The 25,684-nt window shown below is 42.2% G+C and overlaps 1 protein-coding gene across 1 annotated transcript; it reads right to left on the reverse strand.

The window, feature by feature from the left end:
• Positions 1-391: 391 nt before the first annotated feature.
• On the reverse strand, positions 392-1,081 carry LOC309564257 (taste receptor type 2 member 39-like; the record flags this gene model as incomplete). The annotated part of the gene is made up of 1 exon (XM_082268882.1): positions 392-1,081. The coding sequence occupies one exon, from the start codon at positions 1,079-1,081 to the stop codon at positions 392-394; it is 690 nt and encodes a 229-aa protein (XP_082125008.1).
• Positions 1,082-25,684: the final 24,603 nt, after the last annotated feature.

Consider the following 25,684-nt stretch of genomic DNA (forward strand, 5'->3'; position numbering starts at 1 on the left):
GGGCTGTAATGTAAAGGGGGACTGAGGACAATGATGTAAGAATGGGGTTGTGATATAAAAGGAGGAGGATATGATGTGAAGGAGTCATTGAACAAACATGCAATACACGGACCTATGCTGTAAGAACATTTTTCTGACTAGACTTCAATGAATTTTACTTCAATACCCCTATTATATGAGATTTTAGTGATTTGGTTTAGATCTATTTAAAATGTAATAATATATTTAAGATAATTATATCATTCTATACAATGCTTTGGGGGTTTGGCGGTGGTAGTGACTGCAAATAAATTGCTATGCAGTCATTTTGTTGGTATTTATAATCCGGACTATTCAATTATTTTCCCAACTATACAATTTGGTGGGGTGCCAACTTCTAAGTTTTTACAAATTAGGATCCAGTACCAGTGACTTCACCGTTACCACCAGCAACAGATTTTATACCCAACAATTTTTTAAAAGCATTTATAAGTTTTCGGTTCCCCAAGATCAAAATTATGGAGTTTATCGTTGGGAAGGTAGCAGCCACAATGAAGCACAGAGAAAAGAATATGCTACCCACTTCAGAAGAGGATCCATTAAATATTAAATTTAAAGCTCCATAGAATATCAGGTAAAGAAGTAACAGAGAGGTAACCGTTTTTGCAGCTGATAAGTGAGAATTGATTTTCCCAGTGCCAGAACCTTCACTGTTCTGTCTCATCATTATCATATGCTTGCAGAGAGATGTGATGATTGCCCCAGCTGTAAGGAAAATAATAGTGAACGCCACACCAGAAAACAACATATAGATCTGAAAAAGACAATCACAGCTGCTCTTAACATCGAAAGAAAGTGCTAATGTTCTGTTCCTTGTAAAATTAGTAGTGACAGAGGGAACTACCATGTAGAGGTCCCAGTAAGCTGGTATGCCGGCAGAACTAGACATAGCAAAGGAGAGTATTAACATCCATGGTACCATTCTTGGCAGCTTTGACTTAAGCTTGTGGAAGAGTGTCCCACTGAAATTAGTGATCTTCACGCAATAGTAAAAACACAGACAGGTGGAGCACCAAAGACTACAGAATGCCAGTGAAGACATGATGACTATTATGGAGTTGACTACCCATTTGTGATAAAGAAATACCGGAAACATGTAGTAGCAGACCTCATTAAATAAAACTGCCCCTTGGAGAAACATGTTGGAAATACTTATACCGTTAATGATTACATCACAAGGGTTGAATTTAAATTTCTTCAGCCAGTCTAGGAAATGCACTATAAGGATGAATGCATTGCCAGTTAGCCCTGTCAGACATAATACACTGTGAACAGTCACTATAATAACAGGGTTTAAATCAGGCATTTTAAAGGCAGAAATTATAGATTGTTCTGACTGGCCTATTTGACAAAGAACAGTAACTAATGATGGTGGCCCTGTGTTTTATGAAGTGGGCTAACAACAGAGCACTGCTTTCTTTTTACTTTGAAAATTTTGATTTCATTCAGTAAAACATGCCACATAACCAAACGAACACACCAAATGTTCAGGTCTTTTGAAAGAAGCTAAAATTAGCCTGAATGTAAATATTAAAGTATTGCAAATGCCTCCTCTTTATGAAAAAACAATGAAAAACAGCAGTTTCAGAGTTCAGAGTTGCACACATTAATTATGACAGTGATTTAAAAAGAGTCAATAGCATTCAGTGCCAAATACAGCATCTCCTCACAGTACCTGCCATAAAGCTTTTCAGAAAAGTAGGCTGTCCAATCATTGAGTTCAAAAAAGATTTCTGGCTACCAAACATTAAAGTTTTGGTTCTTTAAAGATGAAAGAGAATGCCACCGCACTCACAAATTAACTATAAAGAGTATTGTTTATGGATGTTTCTTCCTGGTTACTTATAGTAGTAGAGATCAAAGCACAGGCACAAGGATATGCTTCCCAAACCAACCTATGCTACCTGTTCTTATAAAGGTGGCATAGTTCCACTTCAGTTCAAGAGGGCACACATCTACTTTTTCCTCTTTAAAATTAATGCCTTGTTTATTATCTTGGGCAACACATTTCAACAAAAGTCTAGAATCTTGCAGTATCTTCCAGTGCTTGATGATAAAGTTGAGGCAAACATTTTCGAGTGTAGCTTCAACCTCTGTTCCTCTCTTGGAATAGTAAGACTCAGTCTACTTTTAACTAAGCCCCTAAATCTATTTAATTTACTAGTCCGTGTAAAGGACAACAACATTGCAACAACAGAATATTTGCAAGTCAACATATGTCTTTGTTTTCAATCCTCTATTCCTTACGTTAACCAAATACAAACAGTGTGGTTTCCTTGGGCATTTCCTGTGTTTTGACTCACGAAAACAAAAACAAAAACAAAACAAAAAAAAAAAATCACAGAAAAATAACTAAAAAATTCACAGTATTATTTTAATTACATACAAAAAAAAAAAAAAAAAACCTCAAAGTCGCCTAGCCTAAAAGTGCTTAAAGGAGAAGTACAGCCAAAGCTCGTTTGGCTGTACTTCTCCTGTGGATCACAGGAGTGCATTTTGTTCTGCACTTCTGTGACCCGTTTTCAGCAGACAGCAGGCTGAAGTCCTCTGCCAGCTGATGTCATAGAGCCAGGCCAGGCTCGGGTAAGATGTTGACAATGAAGTAGGGATCCACCCATATGCCTGGATCGCCACCCGGCTCATCCTCTCAGTGAGCTGCTGAGAGCCTGAACCAGCCGCTCCCGCCCCTTCCATACCCCAGCGCTCCAATGAGCACGGGGGGCAGAGCAGAAAGTTGACAGTCAGCAACTCTCTGCTCAGGGAGCTGTGAGAACTGAGTGATCGGCAAGGTTCAATCACTCAGGTCTCAGTGTTAGAGGCGCCGGGGGACAGATGTAGCATCAGACTGATGCTGAAACCACCAAGGTACATATAATTCTTAAAAAAAAAAAATAAAACCCATACATCTCTTTTAAGGTAAAAATTGTGGTGCCTGCAGTATTCAGATATTCAGATCAATTCTTGTTCCTAGAATCTTAGATTCAGGCTGTTCAGAGGGAATTTATTTTTTTTACCCCAGTCAAGCATTATTCATGATGGCGCCAAGTCCCATTTAATTCAACTGTAAAATGCTAAAGCCTATACTGCTCATTGAGCTTCTGGCATTTGGAGCGGACAGGGGTAAAGCTTAGCATCATGAGAGATATAGGGCTTAGACTTGGGCCCTAGGCCCTTGTGACCAGATGTTCCACAGGGCAGGTAGTCACAGAAACCATAAGGTGCCTGCAACTCTGCATTGTTACGTCAAGCATTGTTAGGCTGGGTCAGGTTCACTAGCAAAAGTGTGCTAGCTTTGCAAGGGGGAAAATCAAAATAGTAAAAATATAGTTCTTGAGATAACAAAAACAAATCACTACTATTAGCACAACAGGGTCACTGGAAATGTCCTTGAATTCAATTGCTTCCTCACTATTCTGGAAATCTTGGTGCTCATGATCGCTCACAACATTTGCACTCTTAGTCAAGCAGCACACTGTATCTGAATAAGTCTTTCTTGCTCCTTCTTTTGTTTGTCAGTCTATTTTAAAAATGTCATATTTTCCTATCTCTAAATCAGAGGTTTTTCTTAAAATTCGTATCTGGTGAGTTTTCAAATGTGGTGGTGGCTTATTGCTGAACACCAGAGCACTTTTTGAAGAGCATTTTATGATCAATAGAATTTGATTTGCACAATTTGAACGGAGCACTTTTTTGGACAGTATTGCACAAGATAAATGATAGCTGCAAGCAGCACTTGAAGAATGTTTTTCATTAATGGACTTTCCCTTTATAACTGCACTACAGTATCTCATAAAAGTGAGTACACCCCTCACATTTTCGTAAATATTTTATTATATCTTTTAATGTGACAACACTGAAGAAATTACACCTTGCTACAATGTAAAGTAGTAAGTGTACAGCTTGTATAACAGTGTCAATTTGCTGTCCCCTCAAAATAACTCAACACAGCCATTAATGTCTAAACGGCAGCAACAAATGTGAGTACACCCCTAAGAGAAAATGTCCAAAATGGGCCCAATTAGCCATTTTTCCTCCCCGGTGCCATGTGACTTATTAGTGTTACAAGGTTTCAGGTGTGAATGAGGAGCAGATGTGTTAAATTTGGTGTTATCGCTCTCACTCTCTCTCATACTGGTCACTGAAAGTTCAACATGGCACCTCATGGCAAAGAACTCTCTGAGGATCTGAAAAAAAAGAACTGTTGCTCTACATAAAGATGGCCTAGGCTCTAAGAAGATTGCCAAGATCCTGAAAATGATCCTGAAAATGAGCTGCAGCGTTGTGGCCAAGACCATACAGCAGTTTAAAAGGACAGGTTCCACTCAGAACAGGCCTCGCCAAGGTCTACCCAAGAGACTGACTGCATGTGCTCGGTATCATGTCCAGAGGTTGTCTTTCGGAAACAGACATATAAGTACTGCCAGCATTTCTGCAGAGGGGGACAGCCTGTTAGTGCTCAGACCATACGCAGCACACTGCATCAAATTGGTCTGCATGGCTGTCATCCCAAAAGGAAGCCTCTTCTAAAGATGAAGAAAGTCCACAAACAATTTTCTAAAGACAAGCAGACTAAGGACATGGAGTACTGAAACCATGTCCTGTGGTCATATGAGACCAAGATAAAATTATTTGGTTCAGATGGTGTCAAGCGTGTGTGGCGGTAACCAGGTGAGGAGTACAAAGACAAGTGTGTCTTGCCTACAGTCAAGCATGGTGGTGGGAGTGTCATGGTCTGGGGCTGCATGAGTGCTGCCGATACTGGGGAGCTACAGTTCATTGAGGGAACCATGAATGCCAACATGTACTGTGACATACTGAAGCAGAGCATGATCCCCTCCCTTTGGAGACTGGGCCGCAGGGCAGTATTCCAACATAATAACGACTCCAACCACACCTCCAAGACGACCACTGCCTTGCTAAAGAAGCTGAGGGTAAAAGTGATGGACTTGCCAAACATGTCTCCAGACCTAGACCCTATTGAGCATCTGTGGGGCATCCTCAAATGGAAGGTGAAGGAGTGCAAGGTCTCTGACATCAACCAGCTCCGTGATGTCTTAATGGAGGAGTGGAAGAGGACTCCAGTGGCAACCTTTGAAGCTCTGGTGAACTCCATGCCCAAGCGGGTTAAGGCAGTGCTGGAAAATAATGGTGGCCACATAAAATATTGACACTTTGGGCACGATTTGGACATTTTAACTTAGGGGTGTACTCACTTTTGTTGCCAGCGGTTAAGACATTAATGGCTGTGTGTTGAGTTTTTTTTTGAGGGGACAGCAAATTTACACTGTAGTTCAAGCTGTACACTCACTAATTTCTTCAGTGTTGTCACATGAAAAGTTATAATAAAATATTTACAAAAATGTCAGGGGTGTACTCACTTTTGTGAGATACTGTATATGGCTTATGCACTATATGTGACATTATAATTTTATAATTGAGTGATTTAGCATTATTTAGTATAATTTGTGGTTGATGGTTTAAGCACTGTGATTAAGGACAAAATTGTATGCAAACACATCAGGTGTTAAACAGCAGCTGATATTCTTGGTGATTGAGTTAATATTTTTTGGTCACTGGGTGCAGGTGTTTAATAGGCATTCATTGAAAGATTTGTTGCACTGGAGTCCCCTGATGAAGTCATAATAATGAAATACATTGGATGAAGTGATGTCAGCCTTTTTTTAACATTGGATGATTATAAAGAGCAGTACTGATAACACTACATACAGTAGATCATGTGAGTTAATTTGTTGTTTTCACCATATCCACTTCAATACATCTTGCTATGACATTTGAAGCTGTATTCTTTTTAAATATGGGGTGAGCTGACTTTTGGGAAAAAGTTTTGAGTCTCTGACCTCATACAGGAAGAGATTTGAGATGGATTTGGCTTGCTAGTTCTCATGGGTGAAGAACAATTATTCTAAGCGCTATTGACATTCCCAGTAATTAGAGGGTTGAAATTTGAGACTGAGTATTGCAGCCTGGCCACCCCGTTGCACAAGTCCAGCTGCCAGGATAGCTGGCTCATCATAGGGCTGGGACACCAGACAAGATGAGGCTGTGCAATAGAATTTTGAAAAACTCTGTGGATGAGGAATTGACTGGCTGTGTGTGAGAATGCTTGAGGGTTTCACTTATAAGACTTCTGAGTTGTTTAGTATGAGCAAAGGCCTCTTCTATGGGCTCTGATGTAAAGTAAGGAGGACTTTGTTTTGTTGTTTTACTGTTGAAGTGAAGCATATTTCCCGTTAAAGCAGAGTTCCGGCCTCGGGGGTCAAATTTAGATAAAAATACCCCGGGACAGTCAGGGCTAGTACATTCCACAATGGATAGCCTCTGAACTGTCCCAGGTCGCACTTACCTGTAAGAAGAAATACTTACCTTGAAAAGTTCTTCTCCACCGCTGCCATCTCAGGTGTGGCCAGCTGAACCGGAAGTTCAGCACCGGAAGTGACGAGGGGAGCCGGTGCAGGCGCATTGATTCCTGGGAGCGATGACGTTCAGCTCCCAGGAGTCATCGCAAGCAGAAAGTGATGTGCGGGCCGTGGCCACCGAGGGAGGAAGTGGAAGGAAGGTGAGTATATTTTCTTCAATATCAAGGTAAGTGACCAAAAAAAAAAAATTGGGAGCATCCGTTTCTTTTTCAGGTGGCCCTTTTTTTTCGATTTTGAGGCCGGAACTCCGCTTTAATTGAGTACATGAAAAAATGGATTTAGTAATCCCTCAAAGAAACTGGTTGTATGATGCTGTTCTGCCACAGAGCTACCACCTGTGCACATCCCCTGTACCAATGGTGTAATGGCACCCCAGACACAAAAGGGTTAAAACCGTTTAGGAGATCTTCCCCTTCCAGAGCTACAGGCACAGCTACTTGCAGGACACCAAACTCCCGAACTGGAAACCAAGGAATGATGCAAACAGTGTAGCTGGAACCTTATGAATGCTGCATACAGCTGAATAGGAAAAACCATATGAAGGGTTTACACTCCTAGCAGTCAAACTGGAACAGCATACAATAAATCCCCCCAATAACAAGACAAAGCTCCGAGTTGAGGGTAAAACAGGAACAACATTTATTGGAAGAACACAGCGCACTTTTATACAGAATTTGGAACATCCTGCCCCCAACAACCGCTTTCCTATTGGTCAATTGTAAAGTACCTGCAGTTCCCCATAAGGTCCTCTCCAGCCATGCAAATGATGGCTTGAAAATTAGTCAGCAGTGATTGGTCAGATAGCTTGACCAGAAGGACTGCCATGTGCAAGGAGACAGAAGCCCCAGGGGCAATCAATGTACACAATAGTCAGACACAGAACAATGGTTCCCTAACGAGCCCTCAATACACATTACTCTGAGTGTCAATACATCCCTTAGCAGACAACAGGTGAGGTCATTAGCACACCTGACAATAGGTGAATGGAAAGCCACCTCAGACCAAAAGCAACATTGTTTAGACAGCCCGTCTCCACATTGAACTCCCTGGAATGACCATATTAGGAGTGCACTTCCTGTGCCTTACAGTTTACAGGAATAAGGTTTAGCTTCCAGGATAGAGGCAAGACTCCATTAGCCACATGGTTAAAGAAACACAAAAAGACACAAAAATGCATAACTCCCAGTCTACTGAACAGAACCCCTACATTCAACCCATCCCCAGATAGCCTGGATCTGAGAGCTCAACATATCCAAACAGCGCTCAGATGCCACAAACACAGTCAAATCGCCATGGGGTTTACGTTTAGCATGGGCTGATGAGAGGGTCCATAGTTACATTACAGGAGGCAAGCAACCAGGCTTCTCCAATTCCCAGTGGCGAGATTGGTCTCGTCACATTTCTCCCCTTTTCCAAACAGACTAACAGGGTATCTGACCTTCTGCCGGTCAGTGCCCTTGTTAGTCCAGCAGCCCACCCACAAAACAGAAACAGCAGTACAGCCCACCCAAAATAACTGGTTACTACACCTGGGTAGAAGAGAAATTTGTCCATGTCCAGGTGCCTCACCTTGGCTGTGTGGGGGACTGGTAGACTGCCTTGGTGGGTTGCTGAGTGGGCAGAGACCAGCGGTACTCTGCCCTGTTGCAAGCGCTACCACGGAAGTAGCCTGGTTGGAGCCTGGTTGTTGGAGGGGGAGACCGACTGTCTCCCCTTTAGATACACCACCATACTGCGGTAGGGAGAGACCGACTGTCTCCCCTTTAGATAACCCACCATGCTGCTGTGGGGGAAGACCGACTGTCTCCCCTTTGGCTAAACAGCCCTGTTGCTGTGGGATGGAGACTGGGCTCCCAATTCCCAATGAAATATTCTGCCGCTGTGGGATGGAGACTGGGCTCCCAATTCCCAATAAAATACTCTGCCGCTGGGGAATGGAGACTGGGCTCCCAATTCCCAATGAATCTATCTGCTTCTGGGGGACAGGACCAACTGTGTCTGCCCCCTGTAACTCAGCCTGCCGCTGGGGAATGGAGACTGGGCTCCCAATTCCCTGCACTTCATTTGGCTGCTGTGGGATGGAGACTGGGCTCCCAATTCCCAACAAATCAAACTGTCCATGGGGAGAGGGGGTAACAAGCTCCTCTCCCAAATATATTTCCAGCCCCTGGGGAGGGAGACCGACTGTCTCTGCTCCCAATACTGTGTCCTGTTGCTGGGGAAAGGAGACTAGGCTCTCTGTTTCCTGCAGGACACTCTGCTGCTGTGGGATGGAGACTGGGCTCCCAATTCCCAACAAATCAATCTGCTGCTGGGCAACAGGACCGACTGTCTCTGCCCCCTGTAACTCAGCCTGCCACTGGAGAATGGAGACTGGGCTCCCAATTCCCAATAAATCAGGCTGCCGCTGGGGAATGGAGACTGGGTTCTCCTCTTCCCTTAACTGTACCTGCCGCTGGAGTTCCTCCCAACATGCTAGCTAGCCCTCTCTCTCTGCCCTGTCTAACAGAGACATGAACACTAAGTTCCTCACGAACCGCTTGGATCTCTCCAGTGGATTGGGTCCGAAGAAGCTCAGCCGTAACCACACCATACGGTCATATTCTTTCAGAGAATATCTGTACTCCACTGCTGGTTCCATCCTGTTGCTTTAAGGGTTGCTGTACTGAGACATGCGTTGCCCCCAACTTGTAAATCCACGGAATGGTGTCTCCTGTAGCTGTCCTTCTGGCTGTGGGAACGATCCCGCCGCTTGCCACCAATTGTAACGGCACCCCAGGCACAAAAGGGTTAAAACCGTTTAGGAGATCTTCCCCTTCCAGAGCTACAGGCACAGCTACTTGCAGGACCAAAAAATAGGTATTGCAACCTAAAAAATGATTCATAAAGTGCAATTATTCTGTGCTAAAAAATAGTGCAATTTCAACTTGTAAGATAACAGCAAAAAACAAGTGCAAAAGTTATTGCTCATAAAAGTCCAATATAATAGTCCTTTTTCCAATTATAAGGTGCTGGTGCTCAATCGTGCTGCTTGTGGGGTCTCCCCCTTCGTATTTCTACTTACCACAATGTGGTTTATGCCAAGCAGAAAGAAATAGCCATGGTAATCCTTGGAATCATTAGTGCTTGCTAGAAATCCAGAAGAATCCTTTTCCTCTTTAGATGTTCCCAAGTGTCCTCATAAAAAGAAAAGGCTTTCCATAGTGAAGACCGTTTTAAAACTTCAATTTATTAAAATAGCTACAGAAGACGCTGTGTTCAACAGCGAAACGCGTCTAGCCATTGGCCGAGCGGGCTGTCACATGATATCCGGTCGGTGAAGCGCACGCTGCGGGAGCAGCTAACCACCGAGCCGAGTGCACATCTATATGTCTGTTGTTATAGTATGTTTGTGAGTATCCCATTGTCTTTTATTTTAATAAATTGAAGTTTTAAAATGGTCTTCACTATGGAAAGCCTTTTCTTTTTATGAGGACACTTGGGAACATCTAAAGAGGAAAAGGATTCTTATAGATTTCTAGCAAGCACTAATGATTCCAAGGATTACCATGGCTATTTCTTTCTGCTTGGCATAAACCACATTGTGGTAAGTAGAAATACGAAGGGGGAGACCCCACAAGCAGCACGATTGAGCACCAGCACCTTATAATTGGAAAAAGGACTATTATATTGGACTTTTATGAGCAATAACTTTTGCACTTGTTTTTTGCTGTTATCTTACAAGTTGAAATTGCACTATTTTTTAGCACAGAATAATTGCACTTTATGAATCATTTTTTAGGTTGCAATACCTATTTTTTGGCACTTTAGATTATTTATGCACGTATACACTTTGAAGCAGCGCTGCAATCACAGACCAACATTTTAAAAAAAGCACTTGCACTTTTTTATTGCAGCAGGCAGCTTATTTATTTAATTAACTAACCAAATTAATTATATCTATTATATTTATCACTATTTATTCACCATAAGCGCAAGGTTCACCAGTCTTACTTGCAGGACACCAAACTCCTGAACTGGAAACCAAGGAATGATGCAAACAGTGTAGCTGGAACCTTATGAATGCTGCATACAGCTGAATAGGAAAAACCATATGAAGGGTTTACACTCCTAGCAGTCAAACTGGAACAGCATACAATAAATCCCCCCAATAACGAGACAAAGCTCAGAGTTGAGGGTAAAACAGGAACAACATTTATTGGAAGAACACAGCACACTTTTATACAGAATTTGGAACATCCTGCCCCCAACAACCGCTTTCCTATTGGTCAATTGTAAAGTACCTGCAGTTCCCCATAAGGTCCTCCCCAGCCATGCAAATGAGGGCTTGAAAATGAGTCAGCAGTGATTGGTCAGATAGCTTGACCAGAAGGACTGCCATGTGCAAGGAGACAGAAGCCCCAGGGGGCAATCAATGTACACAATAGTCAGACACAGAACAATGGTTCCCTAACGAGCCCTCAATACACATTACTCTGAGTGTCAATACATCCCTTAGCAGACAACAGGTGAGGTCATTAGCACACCTGACAATAGGTGAATGGAAAGCCACCTCAGACCAAAAGCAACATTGTTTAGACAGCCTGTCTCCACATTGAACTCCCTGGAATGACCATATTAGGAGTGCACTTCCTGTGCCTTACAGTTTACAGGAATAAGGTTTAGCTTCCAGGATAGAGGCAAGACTCCATTAGCCACATGGTTAAAGAAACACAAAAATGCATAACTCCCAGTCTACTGAACAGAACCCCCACATTCAACCCATCCCCAGATAGCCTGGATCTGAGCGCTCAACATATCCAAACAGCGCTCAGATGCCACAAACACAGTCAAATCGCCATGGGGTTTACGTTTAGCATGGGCTGATGAGAGCGTCCATAGTCACATTGCAGGAGGCGAGCAACCAGGCTTCTCCAATGCCCAGTGGTGAGATTGGTCTTGTCACAAATGGGGAGTATGGTTTGGTAACAACTGTCTAATGGTGGCCATACACGTTTGATAAATGATTGATTTTCCAATCAAACCCATTCAAAACAATTGATCTATTGTCGACAACCCATTCAATTGATATGCCACATGCAGGGAAATAGATTTAGATGAGCAGTTGGAAGATACAACTGTAAGTTAATGATCGCACCTCTGTTGTCACCATACAATCTCATGATCTGATTGATTTACATATGGTCAAATTTACGAACAAAGCAACTTAGTGCTTCTGATCAATGCAATACAGTTGATAATTTTCAACCCTGGATGTTCTGTTCAGTTTGATCAACTCTTAATTGATTCAAGCCAAAATCGATCAGAATGGAAGTTATGACTCTTCAATTGCTTACTGATTTGATGATTTTGAATTGCTTATTGATAGGATATAATAAGTGAAGCATGTATGGCCACCATTAGAGGGGATAGCCCCTTGGAAAGATTCCCTTTTACTTCCTGCTGTGTCTCTGGGATAGGAAGTAAATGCAAACTTGACATGGTTCTTAACCTTTTCCTTTTAAATCCAAAACAAACAAGTTTTTGCTTTAGGTATACTTTAAACTACTCAATGAGTGTGTTGAATTATGTAAAGGCATTCATCATCTTTGCAATACATGTAGATCTACACGTTTAATGTGTATCATGTGTACAATTCAGTACAAAGCTGGAAAACGAAAATTAATGGGACAATTGATATACTATTTTGCTTTAAAATGCATCACAGCAATATTCAAATAAAATAATTAAGTAAGTGTTGCAAAAGGAGATTAGTAAGGGTCTGACCGCACAGATTTGAGTGTTGCGTGCACAACAACATAATGTAAATCGTGAGCAAATTCAGGCAACAATGTTGTTGTTGTGCTTTGAAATTATTTGAAATTATTTGTATTAGGTGACCAAGTAGTGGTTTCAAATACGTCAACACCATCTACACATGTAAAACATACAGAAATAACAAATGACAGCAGCCATAAAAGACTAAAACATAGTTGTTGATGAACAACAAATATCAACCAAATACTTATGGGCCAGACCACAAACAAAAGAACAATCAATAAGAAGAATCACAGAGCTTTAAATAAAGTAATCAATGCTTTATTATAGATGATCAAAAATATAAAATTTATGAAAAATTAAAAAATTCTGAAAAAAGCAATAATTATCAAATGCCCCCCCTTAAAAATGTAAAACCATCTATGACATCCTTGTCAAAAAAACAAATGTCTCTATGCACACGTCTTTCAGACCTATACCCTGATGTATATATGGTTAGCCCTGGTTTATGCAAAATCCTCACAGAATGTTGCACACACTGTGCATGCATGCACTCTATTAACAAAAGTATTGGGACACCTGCCTTCACACATGAACTTGTTTGTAGGGTTCAATATTGAGTTGGCCTACCATTTGCAGCTATAACAGCTTCAACTCATCTGGGAAAGCTGTCCACAAGGTTTAGGAATGTGTCTATGGGAATGTTTGACCATTCTTACTGAAACGCATTTGTGAGGTCAGGCACTGATGTGGATGAGAAGCCCTGGCTCACAGTCTCCACTCTAATTCATTCCAAAGGTGTTCTATTGGGTTGAGTTAAGGACTCGACCTGTGCAGGCCAGTCAAGTTCCTCCACCCCAAACTCACTCATCCAGGTCCTTATGGATCTTGTTTGTGGACTGGTGCCAAGTCAAGTTGGAACGGGAAGGAGCCATCCCCAAACTGTTCCCACAATGTTGGAAGCATACAATTGTCCAGAATGTCTTGGTATGCTGATGCCTTAAGAGTTATCTTTACTGGAACCAAAGGGCCAAACCCAACCCCTGAAAAACAACCCCAGCTCCATAATCCCCCCTCCACAAATTGCTTTTGAACATTGCACCAAGCAAGGTCCATTGAGACATGGATAAGCGACTTTGAGCTGGAGGAACTTGACTGGCCTGCACAGAGTCCTGACCTCAACTCAATAGACACCGTTGGGATGAATTAGAGCGGAGACTGCAAGCCAGGTCTTCTCTTCCAACATCAGTGCCTGACCTCACAAATGCGCTTTTGTCCCATAGACACTCTCCTAAATCTTGTGGACAGCCTGCCCAGAGGATTTAAAGCTGTTATAGCTGTAAAGGGTGTGGCAACTCAATATTGAACCCTACGGACTTAGACTGGGATGCCATTAAGGTTCATGTGCGTGTGAAGGCAGGCATCCCAATACTTTTGGTGATATAGTGTATATCATTTGAGCACCACTGCAAACCAAGATCAAACCAGTAGCAATATTGGCTATGCTGAGATATGATCAAAACTCTGTTAAAGGGCTAAACTAGAATCATTGTCCTGAAGAAGCTAATTTCTTTAGGCGAAACATGCTGATGTCACGCTGGCACCAGTAAGCCTTGCCCACACCACCCACCTGACCCAGATGGCTATGCTAATGGTTATTGATTTTTCTGAATTCTTATAATTTTTCATAAATTTTACATTTTTGATAATCTATATTAAAGCATTGAATACTGTATATAAAGCTCTGTGATTCTTCTTAGTGATTGTTCTTTTGTTTGGGGTCTGTCCCATAAGTATTTGGTTGTATATTTTCAGTCATTAACCCCAAATTGGGGAATAAGCAATAATTATTGGATGCCATTTTTCTCATTCAATTTGTATTAAAAGGGAGGTAGGTTTTTTTTTTTTTTTTCAGAATCATACTTACCTAGGTGGTTCAGCCGGATGTTGTCCCCTGCTGGCTCTAAGAATGAGAATGGAGCAATCAAACACCACCAATCGCTCGGTTCTCAGGGCCCCCTGAGCAGAGAGCCGGTGACTGTCACTCCCTGCTGACTGCTCTGCCCCCCCACCCGTCACTCACTGGAGCACAGGGCTGTGGAGGGGGTGGGAGCGGCCAGCTTAGGCTCTCAATGGCTGTGTTGGGTGCTGGTCCAGGCATGTGAGCAGATCCTGACTGCGTTGACACGATCTTGCTCCAGACTGGACAGGCTCTGTGACGTCAGTAGAAAATGGGTCACTGGAGTGCAAAACAAACTGCACTCCTGTGATTAACAGGAGAAGTACAGCCAAACAATCTTGGGTTGTACTTCTCCTTTAACAACAAATATAATCATGAAAACTGGATTCCCTGGCACCAACGCTATATCTGTTTTACTGGCTAACATGGCGAATATAGTAAATGCTGGTAGTGCAAGTGATGCCACAGATCTCAAACAGAACCCTCTTCAATGTTCCCTTACATACATTATAAATTCAGCAAATGTTGGCAAATGTGTTGTATTTAAGACTTTTTTAATGTTCATGGATTCACCATACCTCAATATATATAGTCAGAGTATCAGCACTATGAATGGTCAAGTGTTGTGCTACCCCTATCAGAATGTTCACAATGATTCTTCCAAGTTGCACTTTATCATTCTATTTTTTACAATAGCATATTATGGTTATTGTACAGATTAATTTTGTGACAGATTGAGAGTACTATACACTGCCCCCCCCCCCCCCAAAAAAAAAAACAAAAAAAAAAAACAAGTATAACATGGAAGCAGAACCTCAAACATATAGTTCACATTACATTGCATTTTATGTTTCCTCTCAACGAACTTTGTACATTGAAAGCTGTATTGCTGCTATTGAGGGCCATAATGTGCATGTATTCCTATGTAAACTTGTACATTATGTTACACACCTGTTCCCTTCCAAGCTCAAAACTTTTTCAAACGTAAGCATTGTAAATATCAGATTTTGGCTTAGTATCAGCCTCCTGCAGTCATTTGTACAGCAGAGCTTAAATTGGGTAGGGCGAAACATCACAAGGAGTAAATTAGTAATGCAGATAAAAAAGGGAACACTGGCTGAAGGAAGGAAAGTTTTACTCAACTGGAATAGAGGAAAGTCAGGTCTCCTGCTCAGGGTTGTGCTGTGGGGTGCAATAAACCAAAATGCAAATTATTTTTCAGGTAAAGAGCTTACATTTCTTTATATTTGTATTTGAATGCAGTTCAGCTTTAAGTTTTAATGGTTATTGTATGATGCACACACCATACAAATAAACACACGTAATCAGATGACAGAATGTGGTATATTAAATCTTATTTTTGAAACGATAGCATTCTTATGATATATTCAGTGTGACACTTTTACTACAGGTAAATCAAGCGTTCTCAATGCAGGCACTTATACATTACTTTTTAACCAGGGATCAGGACCAGGGAGTTCTGTCTGTAAGGTAAAATTGGAAATCATTAAAAAACAAAATAAGAAGAACCAAGTTTTTGCTGTATTTGAAAAGTTGAGGATAAAGCTTAGGGCAACAGATAAGCAAATGAAGAGAGCTAAGAGTGAGATCAGCATTGCAGCAGCAGGGATGCAAGTTTGTCATTCCTTTTTAGCCTTTGCATGTGTTTGAAAAGTGATATTATACAGTAGGTGAACACAATAAAAGGTTTATGATAAAAATAATGGAAGATGGCACTTGTTAAATACAAAGGATGCAACTTCAAAAGCTGAAGTTAAAAGATTCTGTATGTAACATTTACAGATGCAATATTGATTGGTTTTATATCTTGGTAGGGGACCAAACGTAATGGAACACCAGCTTTTTTTTTTTAAATTAGAAAAAGGTTTTATTGAGTGGTTCCATCAGAGTAGGTATAGAGTGGTATATTTGTTTGAGTATACCATATAACCAAAATACAAATAAAAAACATAGATGGTGAGACATGAGAGAGACAATATGTAAGTGTCTCCAATACATTGTAAATGACAGGTAACCTTGTATGGTCCAACAATTATATTCAAAGGGCAAAAGCTTCTCCTGGATATAACAAAATTCTCCCCATTACAAGATCTAAAGGTCATAGACCTGTTGTACCTAGCCAATGGTCTTTAGGGTTAGGGTAATAATCTTTCAAATGTATTAGGGCAGCCTCTATGTTGAAATATAAGGCATTCAAGTCGTAAAGTGTCACCCTTGTAAAACGTAGTGCATCTGCCAAGCATATGATTCAGGTCACCATTGTCCCTACGCCACCTGCTACATAATAGGTCTTCTAATATTTCTATTCTATAGAGCCTCAAAGGGGTATAATAGATTTGCAAATGTACATACAATTGCAAAAGCTTCTGAGACACATTGTAAAGTCAGAAGGTTTTTTTTATCTTAATGCATGTTATGCATTAAGAAAAAAAGCTTTCTGTGTGCAGCAGCAGTCCCAGCACCCCCTAATACTTACCTGAGCCCTATATCTGTCCAGCAAAGTCCATGAGTCCCTCGACCATCTGGGACTCTCCCTCCTTATTGGCTGAGACACAGCTGCGGCGCCATTGGCTCCCATGGCTGTCAAAGTCAGTTGGCAAATCAGGAGAGAGGGGGGGCGGGGCCGAACCGCAGCTCTGTGTCTGCATGAACACACAGAGCTGCAGCCCAACTTGGGTGCCCCATAGCAAGCTGCTTGCTGTGGGGGCACTCGACAGGAGGGAAGGGTTTAGGAGCAGCAGCGAGGGACCAGAGAAGAAGAGGATCCAGGCTGCCCTGTACAAAATGAAATGCACAGAGGAGGTAAGAAGTATTAGACCCCGTTCACACTGGGGCGATCCGACTTGCCACCGCGACCTCAGGACGGCCGGCACGGACTTCATAACATTGAAGTCAATGCAGGTCGCTCCAGGTCGCCCCAAAGAAGCTCCGGACCCTTTTTCTAAGTCGGAGCGACTTGTGTCGCTCCTATTAGAACGGGTCCACAGATTCTCTATGGCAGGCGACCTGTCAGGCGACCAGGTCGCCTGACAGGTCGCCCCAGTGTGAACGGGGTCTAATATGTTTGTTGTTTAAAAAAATAAAAAAATAAAAAACAAGACTTTACAATCACTTTAGGGGACTCCGTTTAACTGACTACAGTGTAGTTTCCCACTGGTCACCTGTAAGGCCCTTTCATTCAGGGGTGGATCCGCCTGCTCAGTGGGAGATCTCTCTGCTGATCCCCACTGAGCAGGCAGATGACAGATCCATGTCCACTCCACTATGTAGAGTGGACATGGACACAGCCTGCTGTTCTCTATGGCGTGGTTGAATGGAAACGGACTGCCTGCCTGCAGTTTCCAATCGACTGTCATCCGATCCACCAGACAGATGGGGAACGTATCCCATCCATCTGTTTTTAGCAAACTGGATCGGATGTCAGCCAGTGTCAGCGGACACATGCCAGCTGACATCCGCCGCTCTATAGAGAACAATAGGTGGTCCGATCAGGTCTGCCTCAAAAACAGACAGGCTGAGGTGGACCCAATCAGTCCTCTGGTGTGAAAGGGGCCTAAGAGGTCTCACATCACTCCCCCATTTCTCTGCAACTTTACATGGATAATCCTCCCCGCCAGAACATCCCGGTCAGTGCTCTTAGCCTTAGGCTTTGAGGGCTGATTGGATGCCAATCAGCAGACCTTTTTCGATCATGTCCCTTCGACAGAACCCCAGCCGAACATTCGACTTTTGTCGGACGGTCTGCTGTACACACGGGTCGAATGTTGGCCAATTTTCTTTTTTTTAATCCGCCAAAGGCACCCAATATTTGACCCGTGTGTACTAGGCTTAATGGGCCATACACACTATAAGATTTTCTGAAGACTTTTTCCTTTAGATTTACAAAAACCATATAATATGTGGTCAAACCTAAACACTTTCAATTTGTATGCAATCTGGCAGGCCCTTGCACTACATAGAAAAGGTAAATCTGAAGAAAATCTAACCACAAAAGTTGGATAGTGTGTATCCAGCTTTAGTGTCAGTGTTTTTAGGGTGGACAAAAAAAATACATACTGTTGTTTCTTGGCCCTAACAGTGGCACAAAGAACAAATCACACACACTTATGTGGTATGGCTGCGATTGTCAGGAGTAGGAGAATTTATTTTGCAGGGTATTTTAGTGGTGTTACATGATAATGTCATAAACATATACAGCTAAATAAAAAACAAAAAAAGTTACTGTATATATCTATATCCTGTATATATATATATATATATATATATATATATATATATATATATATATATATATATATATATATATATATATATATATTTATTTTTTTTTTTTTACTATTTTGGGCCAGTTTTCTTTTGATAATAAAAAATCTAGAGATATCCATTAACATTTCCCACAAAATAAAAGTTAAATCTGTCCTGGATAAAATAAGGTATAATCCACCTGGATATACTAAGTAGTTGCATAAGTAGTTGCAATGATATATACAGTTACCATATATACTGCTACCACATGTCAAAGTTGCAAAATTGGGCTTGGGTGTTTAGGTTTGTTTTGACCTGGTCATGAAGGGGTAAATACTTGGTAGTATACAATCAACATACCCTTTATGCACCTCTATTGATGGTCCATCATTTCCTGATGCCTTACAGTTAGGGAAAGAACTGGTTGCCGCCTGCACATCCTTTAACGAAATCAGGAAGTCTAAAAGTTTTTGATGGGCCAGGGATAAGGATGGGAGTGTTCTGTCCACCAAACTTCTATTCTGATTACTTGTGTTTATGTTGCTTAAAATAACATGTTGGATTTTCCTGATTCACACAAGTTAGTTATGTACAGAGCACAGGCGCCATCTACTGTTCTTTTTTGGTATAGCTTCAGTTGTTCTGCAATAATTGTAAACTCAGAATGTGTTTAATAAAGTTGTTAGGACCCAGGGGCCTTCTGGGTAGGATTTCTACAGGAAGTGAATCAACCACCATTTTGAAAAGATTCAGCAGGGCAGCAAGACATGAGTTCTTGTTATCCCATCCTGTATTATATTGTTTCTTGTATGCAATTTTGTACTGATTGATGTTTATTTTTATCAATTTGTAGTTTCATCTGGCTTGTTCTAATTAATTTGAGATCAAAGAAATATGGTATCTGAAGTTTATGGAGCAGGAAGGTTTAGCTCTCTCTCCTAGAGACACAACAGTGACATTTTTGCTGACCTCTGAGGTGAAGATAAGCTGACTTCGGAAGACTGAACAGCCCGGGGCTACGCAGTATCCATACAGTAAGAAGCCTTTACATTAAACAGCCTTCAGCAGGTGAAGCAAGCAGCCAGGCTACACAGAGACACGCTCTGTCACGCAGCATCAACACTACAGCGGTCTGTACACAGCAGAACAGCTTTTCCCCTGCAGCCATGTTTCACAGTGGAACATCTTTTTGCAAAGCACGATCATGAGCAAGCTCATCCAAGTCATGTGTCTCAAATGCAGCAGCAATCGCCCATTTGGAAAGCAGAAGAAGTGAGGGCCAGGGCCGCATTCGCAAACCAAGAGTTGCAGATGAAAAAAGAAAAGGCTATCCTAGAAGCTAACATGGAGAGGCTGGCAGTGGACAGAGACACTGCTGCCGCCATTGCAGAAGCATTAGAAGCAGCTGCCCATGATGAGCCAAGAGTAGGTAGCAGCATACTGGGTCTAGAGGAGGACTGCCAAGATTCCATACAGCGCACTTCAGATTATGTCTACCAGCACTCTAACCCAAGTAGTATTCCACAGCAAGAAATCAAACATGACGTCAGTGAGTCACATCAAATAAAGCAGCGAGAAGCCGATCTTGAACCCCAGGGCTACAAGCAAGAAAAATCTGACCGAGATCAAGCCTATCCAGCTTCAACCAAACCTACTACTCTGCAAGGTACTCAGCCTTCATACAAATATCAAACACCTGCTTTCACTCCAAAGGAGTATGCAACAAGCTGGTGCAAGCCGCCAACCTTAACCACTTAAGCCCCGGAGGATATGGCTGCTCAAAGACCAGGCCCTATTTTGCGATTCGGCACAAAAAAAGAGCGTAAATTTTGAAAGAAATAACAATATTTTTATATGAAATTCCCCCAAAAAAATGTAAAAATCTAAATTTTTTAACATTTTAGGCCAATTTGTTTTCTGCTACATATTTTTGGTAAAAAAAAATTGCAATGGGCGTATTTTGATTGGTTTGCGCAAAAGTTATTGCGTTTACTAACTAAGGGAAAGATTTATGTCATTTTTATTGTTTTTTTTTAACTAGTAATGGCGGCGATCTGTGATTTTTTTTTGCGGGACTGCGACATTGCGGCGGACAGATCGGACCCCTGACTAACATTTTTGACACTTTTGGGAGTAGCAGTGACATTACTACAGTAATCAGTGCTATACATATGCACTGTTGCTGTAAAAATGACACTGGCAGGGAAGGGGTTAACTTTATTAGAGATCAAGGGGTTAAGTGTGTCCCTAGGGGTGTGCTTCTAACTGTAGAGGGGCGTGGCTTTTGATGTAACCACAGAGACATACGATCCTACATAGCAGGATCGTATGGTCTCTGCTGTTACACCAGGGAGAATGACAGACAGCTTTGTTTACATTAGCCGCCTGCCTTTCTCCCTCTCCAGCGGGAGATCGCGAGTGGCCGGCAGACATCAGAGCCGCCGGTCACTCATGCAGGGACCTCAGTGAATGAGCGGGGGGAGGAGCGCGCGCGCTCGCCCCCTACAGGCTCCTGGGCGAGCGACGTAGTACTACGTCACTTTGCCCAGGAGGGGCTGACCGCCGCAGTAAATGTACTTGCGGCGGTCGGCAAGTGGTTAAGCAAGTATGAACCCAGCCCGCTTAAAGAAGAGACTTCTACCAGGTATGCCTATACACCACACCGCGATACACCAGCAGCCTACCCCAATGCCAAGCAGGCTACTGTAGACCTTGCCAAGTTCCTTGCAAAACGTGAGTTAGTTACCCAAGGATTTGTCAAATTTAGTGATCACCCCCAGCATTACAGGGCATGGCAATCTTCTTTCCAGAGTGCCATCAAAGGTCTAGATCTATCCTGCAGGGAACAGATAGATCTCCTCGTAAAGTGGCTTGGCAATGATTCTGCTGAGCATGCCAAAAGGATCAGAGACATTAATATAAACCACCCCGAGGTAGGCATCTGGAGCAGACTGGAAAGATGTTATGGCTCACCAGAGGCTATAGAGACTAGAGTACACTGTTTAAAAGGATAGATGACTTCCCAAAAATACTTAGCAGAAGTTAGCAAAGACTCAGAGAATTCAGTGACCTGTGTATGGAGTTACAAGTTGCTAAAGCAGAAGGAGACTTACCTGGCCTTTCTTATCTTGACTCTGCTAGAGGTATCAACTCCTTAGCACAAAAACTTCCTTATGAGTTGCGCGAAAGATGGCTATATAGCTCATGGCTATAACTACAAACAAAAACACAATGCATCTTTTCCACCCTTTAGAGAGTTTGTGGACTTTGTAGATAGACAAGCAGGAACGAAAGATGACCCCAGCCTAATTTTTACAATGTCTTATGCCACTTCTTCTGGCCCTAAGCAACACAGGGCTCCAGTAGCAGTACACAAAACTAACATTTCTTCCCACAGATCTGCAGGGTCTCAACCAGAGGATCAAGACAATGTCCCTGCTAAGTTCTGCTCTCTGCATAAGATGCCACATCCTCTTCTCAATTGCAGAACCTTCAGGACAAAGATTCAGTTGCATTCATGGCAGATATACAACAAATGTTCCATTGCTTTCTTGTTAAAGAAGAACACCAAAACTTTCTGAGGTTCCTTTGGTTCAGGGACAACAAACCCTATGGAGACATCACAGAATACCGCATGTGGGTGCACATATTTGGCAACAGTCCTTCCCCTGCAGTTGCTATTTATGGCCTCAGACATTCTGATAGAGTTGGAGAGTCAGAGCATGGGTACGATGTCATACAATTTGTGGACAAGGATTTTTACGTAGATGACTGCTTGAAATCACTACCCATAAATGAAGCCGCAATCAGTCTCCTCAAAGAGCTCAGGCAATGCTTATCTGTTCCAACTTAAGACTCCATAATATTGCTTCCAACAGTAGGGAAGTTATAGAAGCCTTTCCTGCCCAAGATCATTCTAGCGAGTTAAAGGACATAGATCTAGGCACAGACTCCTGTCTACCATAAACAGCCTGTATGATCCTTTAGGCTTTGCAGCATCTGTTAGCATCTGTTACCATCCGGGGTAAAGCACTACCTAGTGACTTAACCTGTGAGACATTAGACTGGGATGACCCTCTCCCCACCGACAGGAAGAACCTATGGGTAGAGTGGAAGGACTCACTAACAGCTATATCTACCCTCAAAGTTCCATGCCCATATGCCCCCATGTCATCTACAGAAGTTCAGATGAAAAGAATTTGTGTGTTTTCAGATGCTTCTGTTAACCACTTTACCACTGGAGGATTTAGCTGTCTTACGTCCAGGCCACTTTTTGTGATTCGGCACTGTGCGACTTTAACTGACAACTGCGTGGTCGTGCGACACCGTACCCAAACGAAATTTACGTCCTTTTTTTTTTCGCACAAACAGAGTTTTCTTTTGGTGGTATTTTATCACCTGTGTGATTTTTACTTTTTGCGCTATAAACAAAAAAAAGAGCGTCAATTTTGAAAAAATAACAATATTTTTCACATTTTGTGAAATTCCCCCCCAAAAAAATGTAAAAATCAAAAATTTTTTACATTTTTGGCCAATTTGTTTTCTGCTACCTATGTTTGGTAAAAAAAAATCACAATAAGCATATTTTGATTGGTTTGCGCAAAAGTTATTGCATTTACTAACTAAGGGAAAGATTTCTGTCATTTTTGGTGGGTTTTTTTTTAACGAGTAATGGCGGCGATCTGCCATTTTTTTTGCGGGACTGCGACATTGCGGCGGACATATCGGACCCTTGACTGACATTTTTGACACTTTTAGGGGTACCAGTGACATTACTACAGTAATCAGTGCTATACATATGCACTGTTACTGTATAAATGACACTGTCAGGGAAGGGGTTAATTTTATTTTTCACCCTTTAGAGAGTTTGTGGACTTTGTAGATAGACAAGCAGGAACGAAAGATGACCCCAGCCTAATTTTTACAATGTCTTATGCCACTTCTTCTGGCCCTAAGCAACACAGGGCTCCAGTAGCAGTACACAAAACTAACATTTCTTCCCACAGATCTGCAGGGTCTCAACCAGAGGATCAAGACAATGTCCCTGCTAAGTTCTGCTCTCTGCATAAGATGCCACATCCTCTTCTCAATTGCAGAACCTTCAGGACAAAGATTCAGTTGCATTCATGGCAGATATACAACAAATGTTCCATTGCTTTCTTGTTAAAGAAGAACACCAAAACTTTCTGAGGTTCCTTTGGTTCAGGGACAACAAACCCTATGGAGACATCACAGAATACCGCATGTGGGTGCACATATTTGGCAACAGTCCTTCCCCTGCAGTTGCTATTTATGGCCTCAGACATTCTGATAGAGTTGGAGAGTCAGAGCATGGGTACGATGTTATACAATTTGTGGACAAGGATTTTTACGTAGATGACTGCTTGAAATCACTACCCATAAATGAAGCCGCAATCAGTCTCCTCAAAGAGCTCAGGCAATGCTTATCTGTTCCAACTTAAGACTCCATAATATTGCTTCCAACAGTAGGGAAGTTATAGAAGCCTTTCCTGCCCAAGATCATTCTAGCGAGTTAAAGGACATAGATCTAGGCACAGACTCCTGTCTACCATAAACAGCCTGTATGATCCTTTAGGCTTTGCAGCATCTGTTAGCATCTGTTACCATCCGGGGTAAAGCACTACCTAGTGACTTAACCTGTGAGACATTAGACTGGGATGACCCTCTCCCCACCGACAGGAAGAACCTATGGGTAGAGTGGAAGGACTCACTAACAGCTACCTAATATCTACCCTCAAAGTTCCATGCCCATATGCCCCCATGTCATCTACAGAAGTTCAGATGAAAAGAATTTGTGTGTTTTCAGATGCTTCTGTTAACCACTTTACCACTGGAGGATTTAGCTGTCTTACGTCCAGGCCACTTTTTGTGATTCGGCACTGTGCGACTTTAACTGACAACTGCGTGGTCGTGCGTCGTTTCGCACAAACAGAGTTTTCTTTTGGTGGTATTTTATCACCTGTGTGATTTTTACTTTTTGCGCTATAAACAAAAAAAAGAGCGTCAATTTTGAAAAAATAACAATATTTTTCACATTTTGTGAAATTCCCCCCCAAAAAAATGTAAAAATCAAAAATTTTTTACATTTTTGGCCAATTTGTTTTCTGCTACCTATGTTTGGTAAAAAAAAATCACAATAAGCATATTTTGATTGGTTTGCGCAAAAGTTATTGCATTTACTAACTAAGGGAAAGATTTCTGTCATTTTTGGTGGGTTTTTTTTTAACGAGTAATGGCGGCGATCTGCGATTTTTTTGCGGGACTGCGACATTGCGGCGGACATATCGGACCCTTGACTGACATTTTTGACACTTTTAGGGGTACCAGTGACATTACTACAGTAATCAGTGCTATACATATGCACTGTTACTGTATAAATGACACTGTCAGGGAAGGGGTTAATTTTATTGGAGAGAGAGGGGTTAATGTATGCCTGGTGCTTACTGACGTGTGTGGGGGGGAGATGACTGAGTGACACAGGGACAGATCGCAGGTTCAGCTATGCTGAACCCTGCAATCTGACCCTGCCTGTCACTTAGGAGATCCGCCCGCTTTGTTTACACAAGCGGGCGGATCTCCAGACTCGATTCCCCGATGATCGGGGAAGAGCAGCGGCGATCGCCCACAAGGGGAGGAGTCCAGCAACGTAGGTCTACGTCGCTGGATGGGAACGAGCCACTTTGCCGCAGTACGGTCAACGTGACCGGTCGGCAAGTGGTTAAAGCAATTGCTGCTGTAGCCTACCTCAAAACCATAGACACTGAATGGCAATGCCACATAAGGTTTGTAGTGGGTAAAGCAAAACTTGTACCACTCCCAGAACACACCATATTTAGATTGGAACTTTGTGCTGCATATATTGGCTATAGAGCTAGCTGAACTTATTGCAACAGAGACAAACATAGAAATTCAAGAAGCTTAGTTTTTTACACAGACAGTAAAGTAGTTCTGGGTTATATCTACAATGAAACTAGGCATTTCTATGTCTATGTCATTAACAGAATGTTGAGGTCCACCCGCCCAGAACAATGGCCTTTTATGCCCACAGACTGCAATCCTGCAGACCTAGCAAGCAGATCTGTTGCAGCCTGCCGCCTCGATAGCAAACAGATCTGTTGTAGCCAGCCGCCTCAAAAGTACTTCATGGTTCACAGGTCCAACCTTTCTGCGCAATCCCAACTGCAACATTAATGACCTTGCCACA

This window comes from Pelophylax lessonae, assembly GCF_965119305.1.
Source record: "Pelophylax lessonae genome assembly, chromosome: 9".
In the NCBI taxonomy this organism is placed as follows: Eukaryota; Metazoa; Chordata; class Amphibia; order Anura; family Ranidae; genus Pelophylax; species Pelophylax lessonae.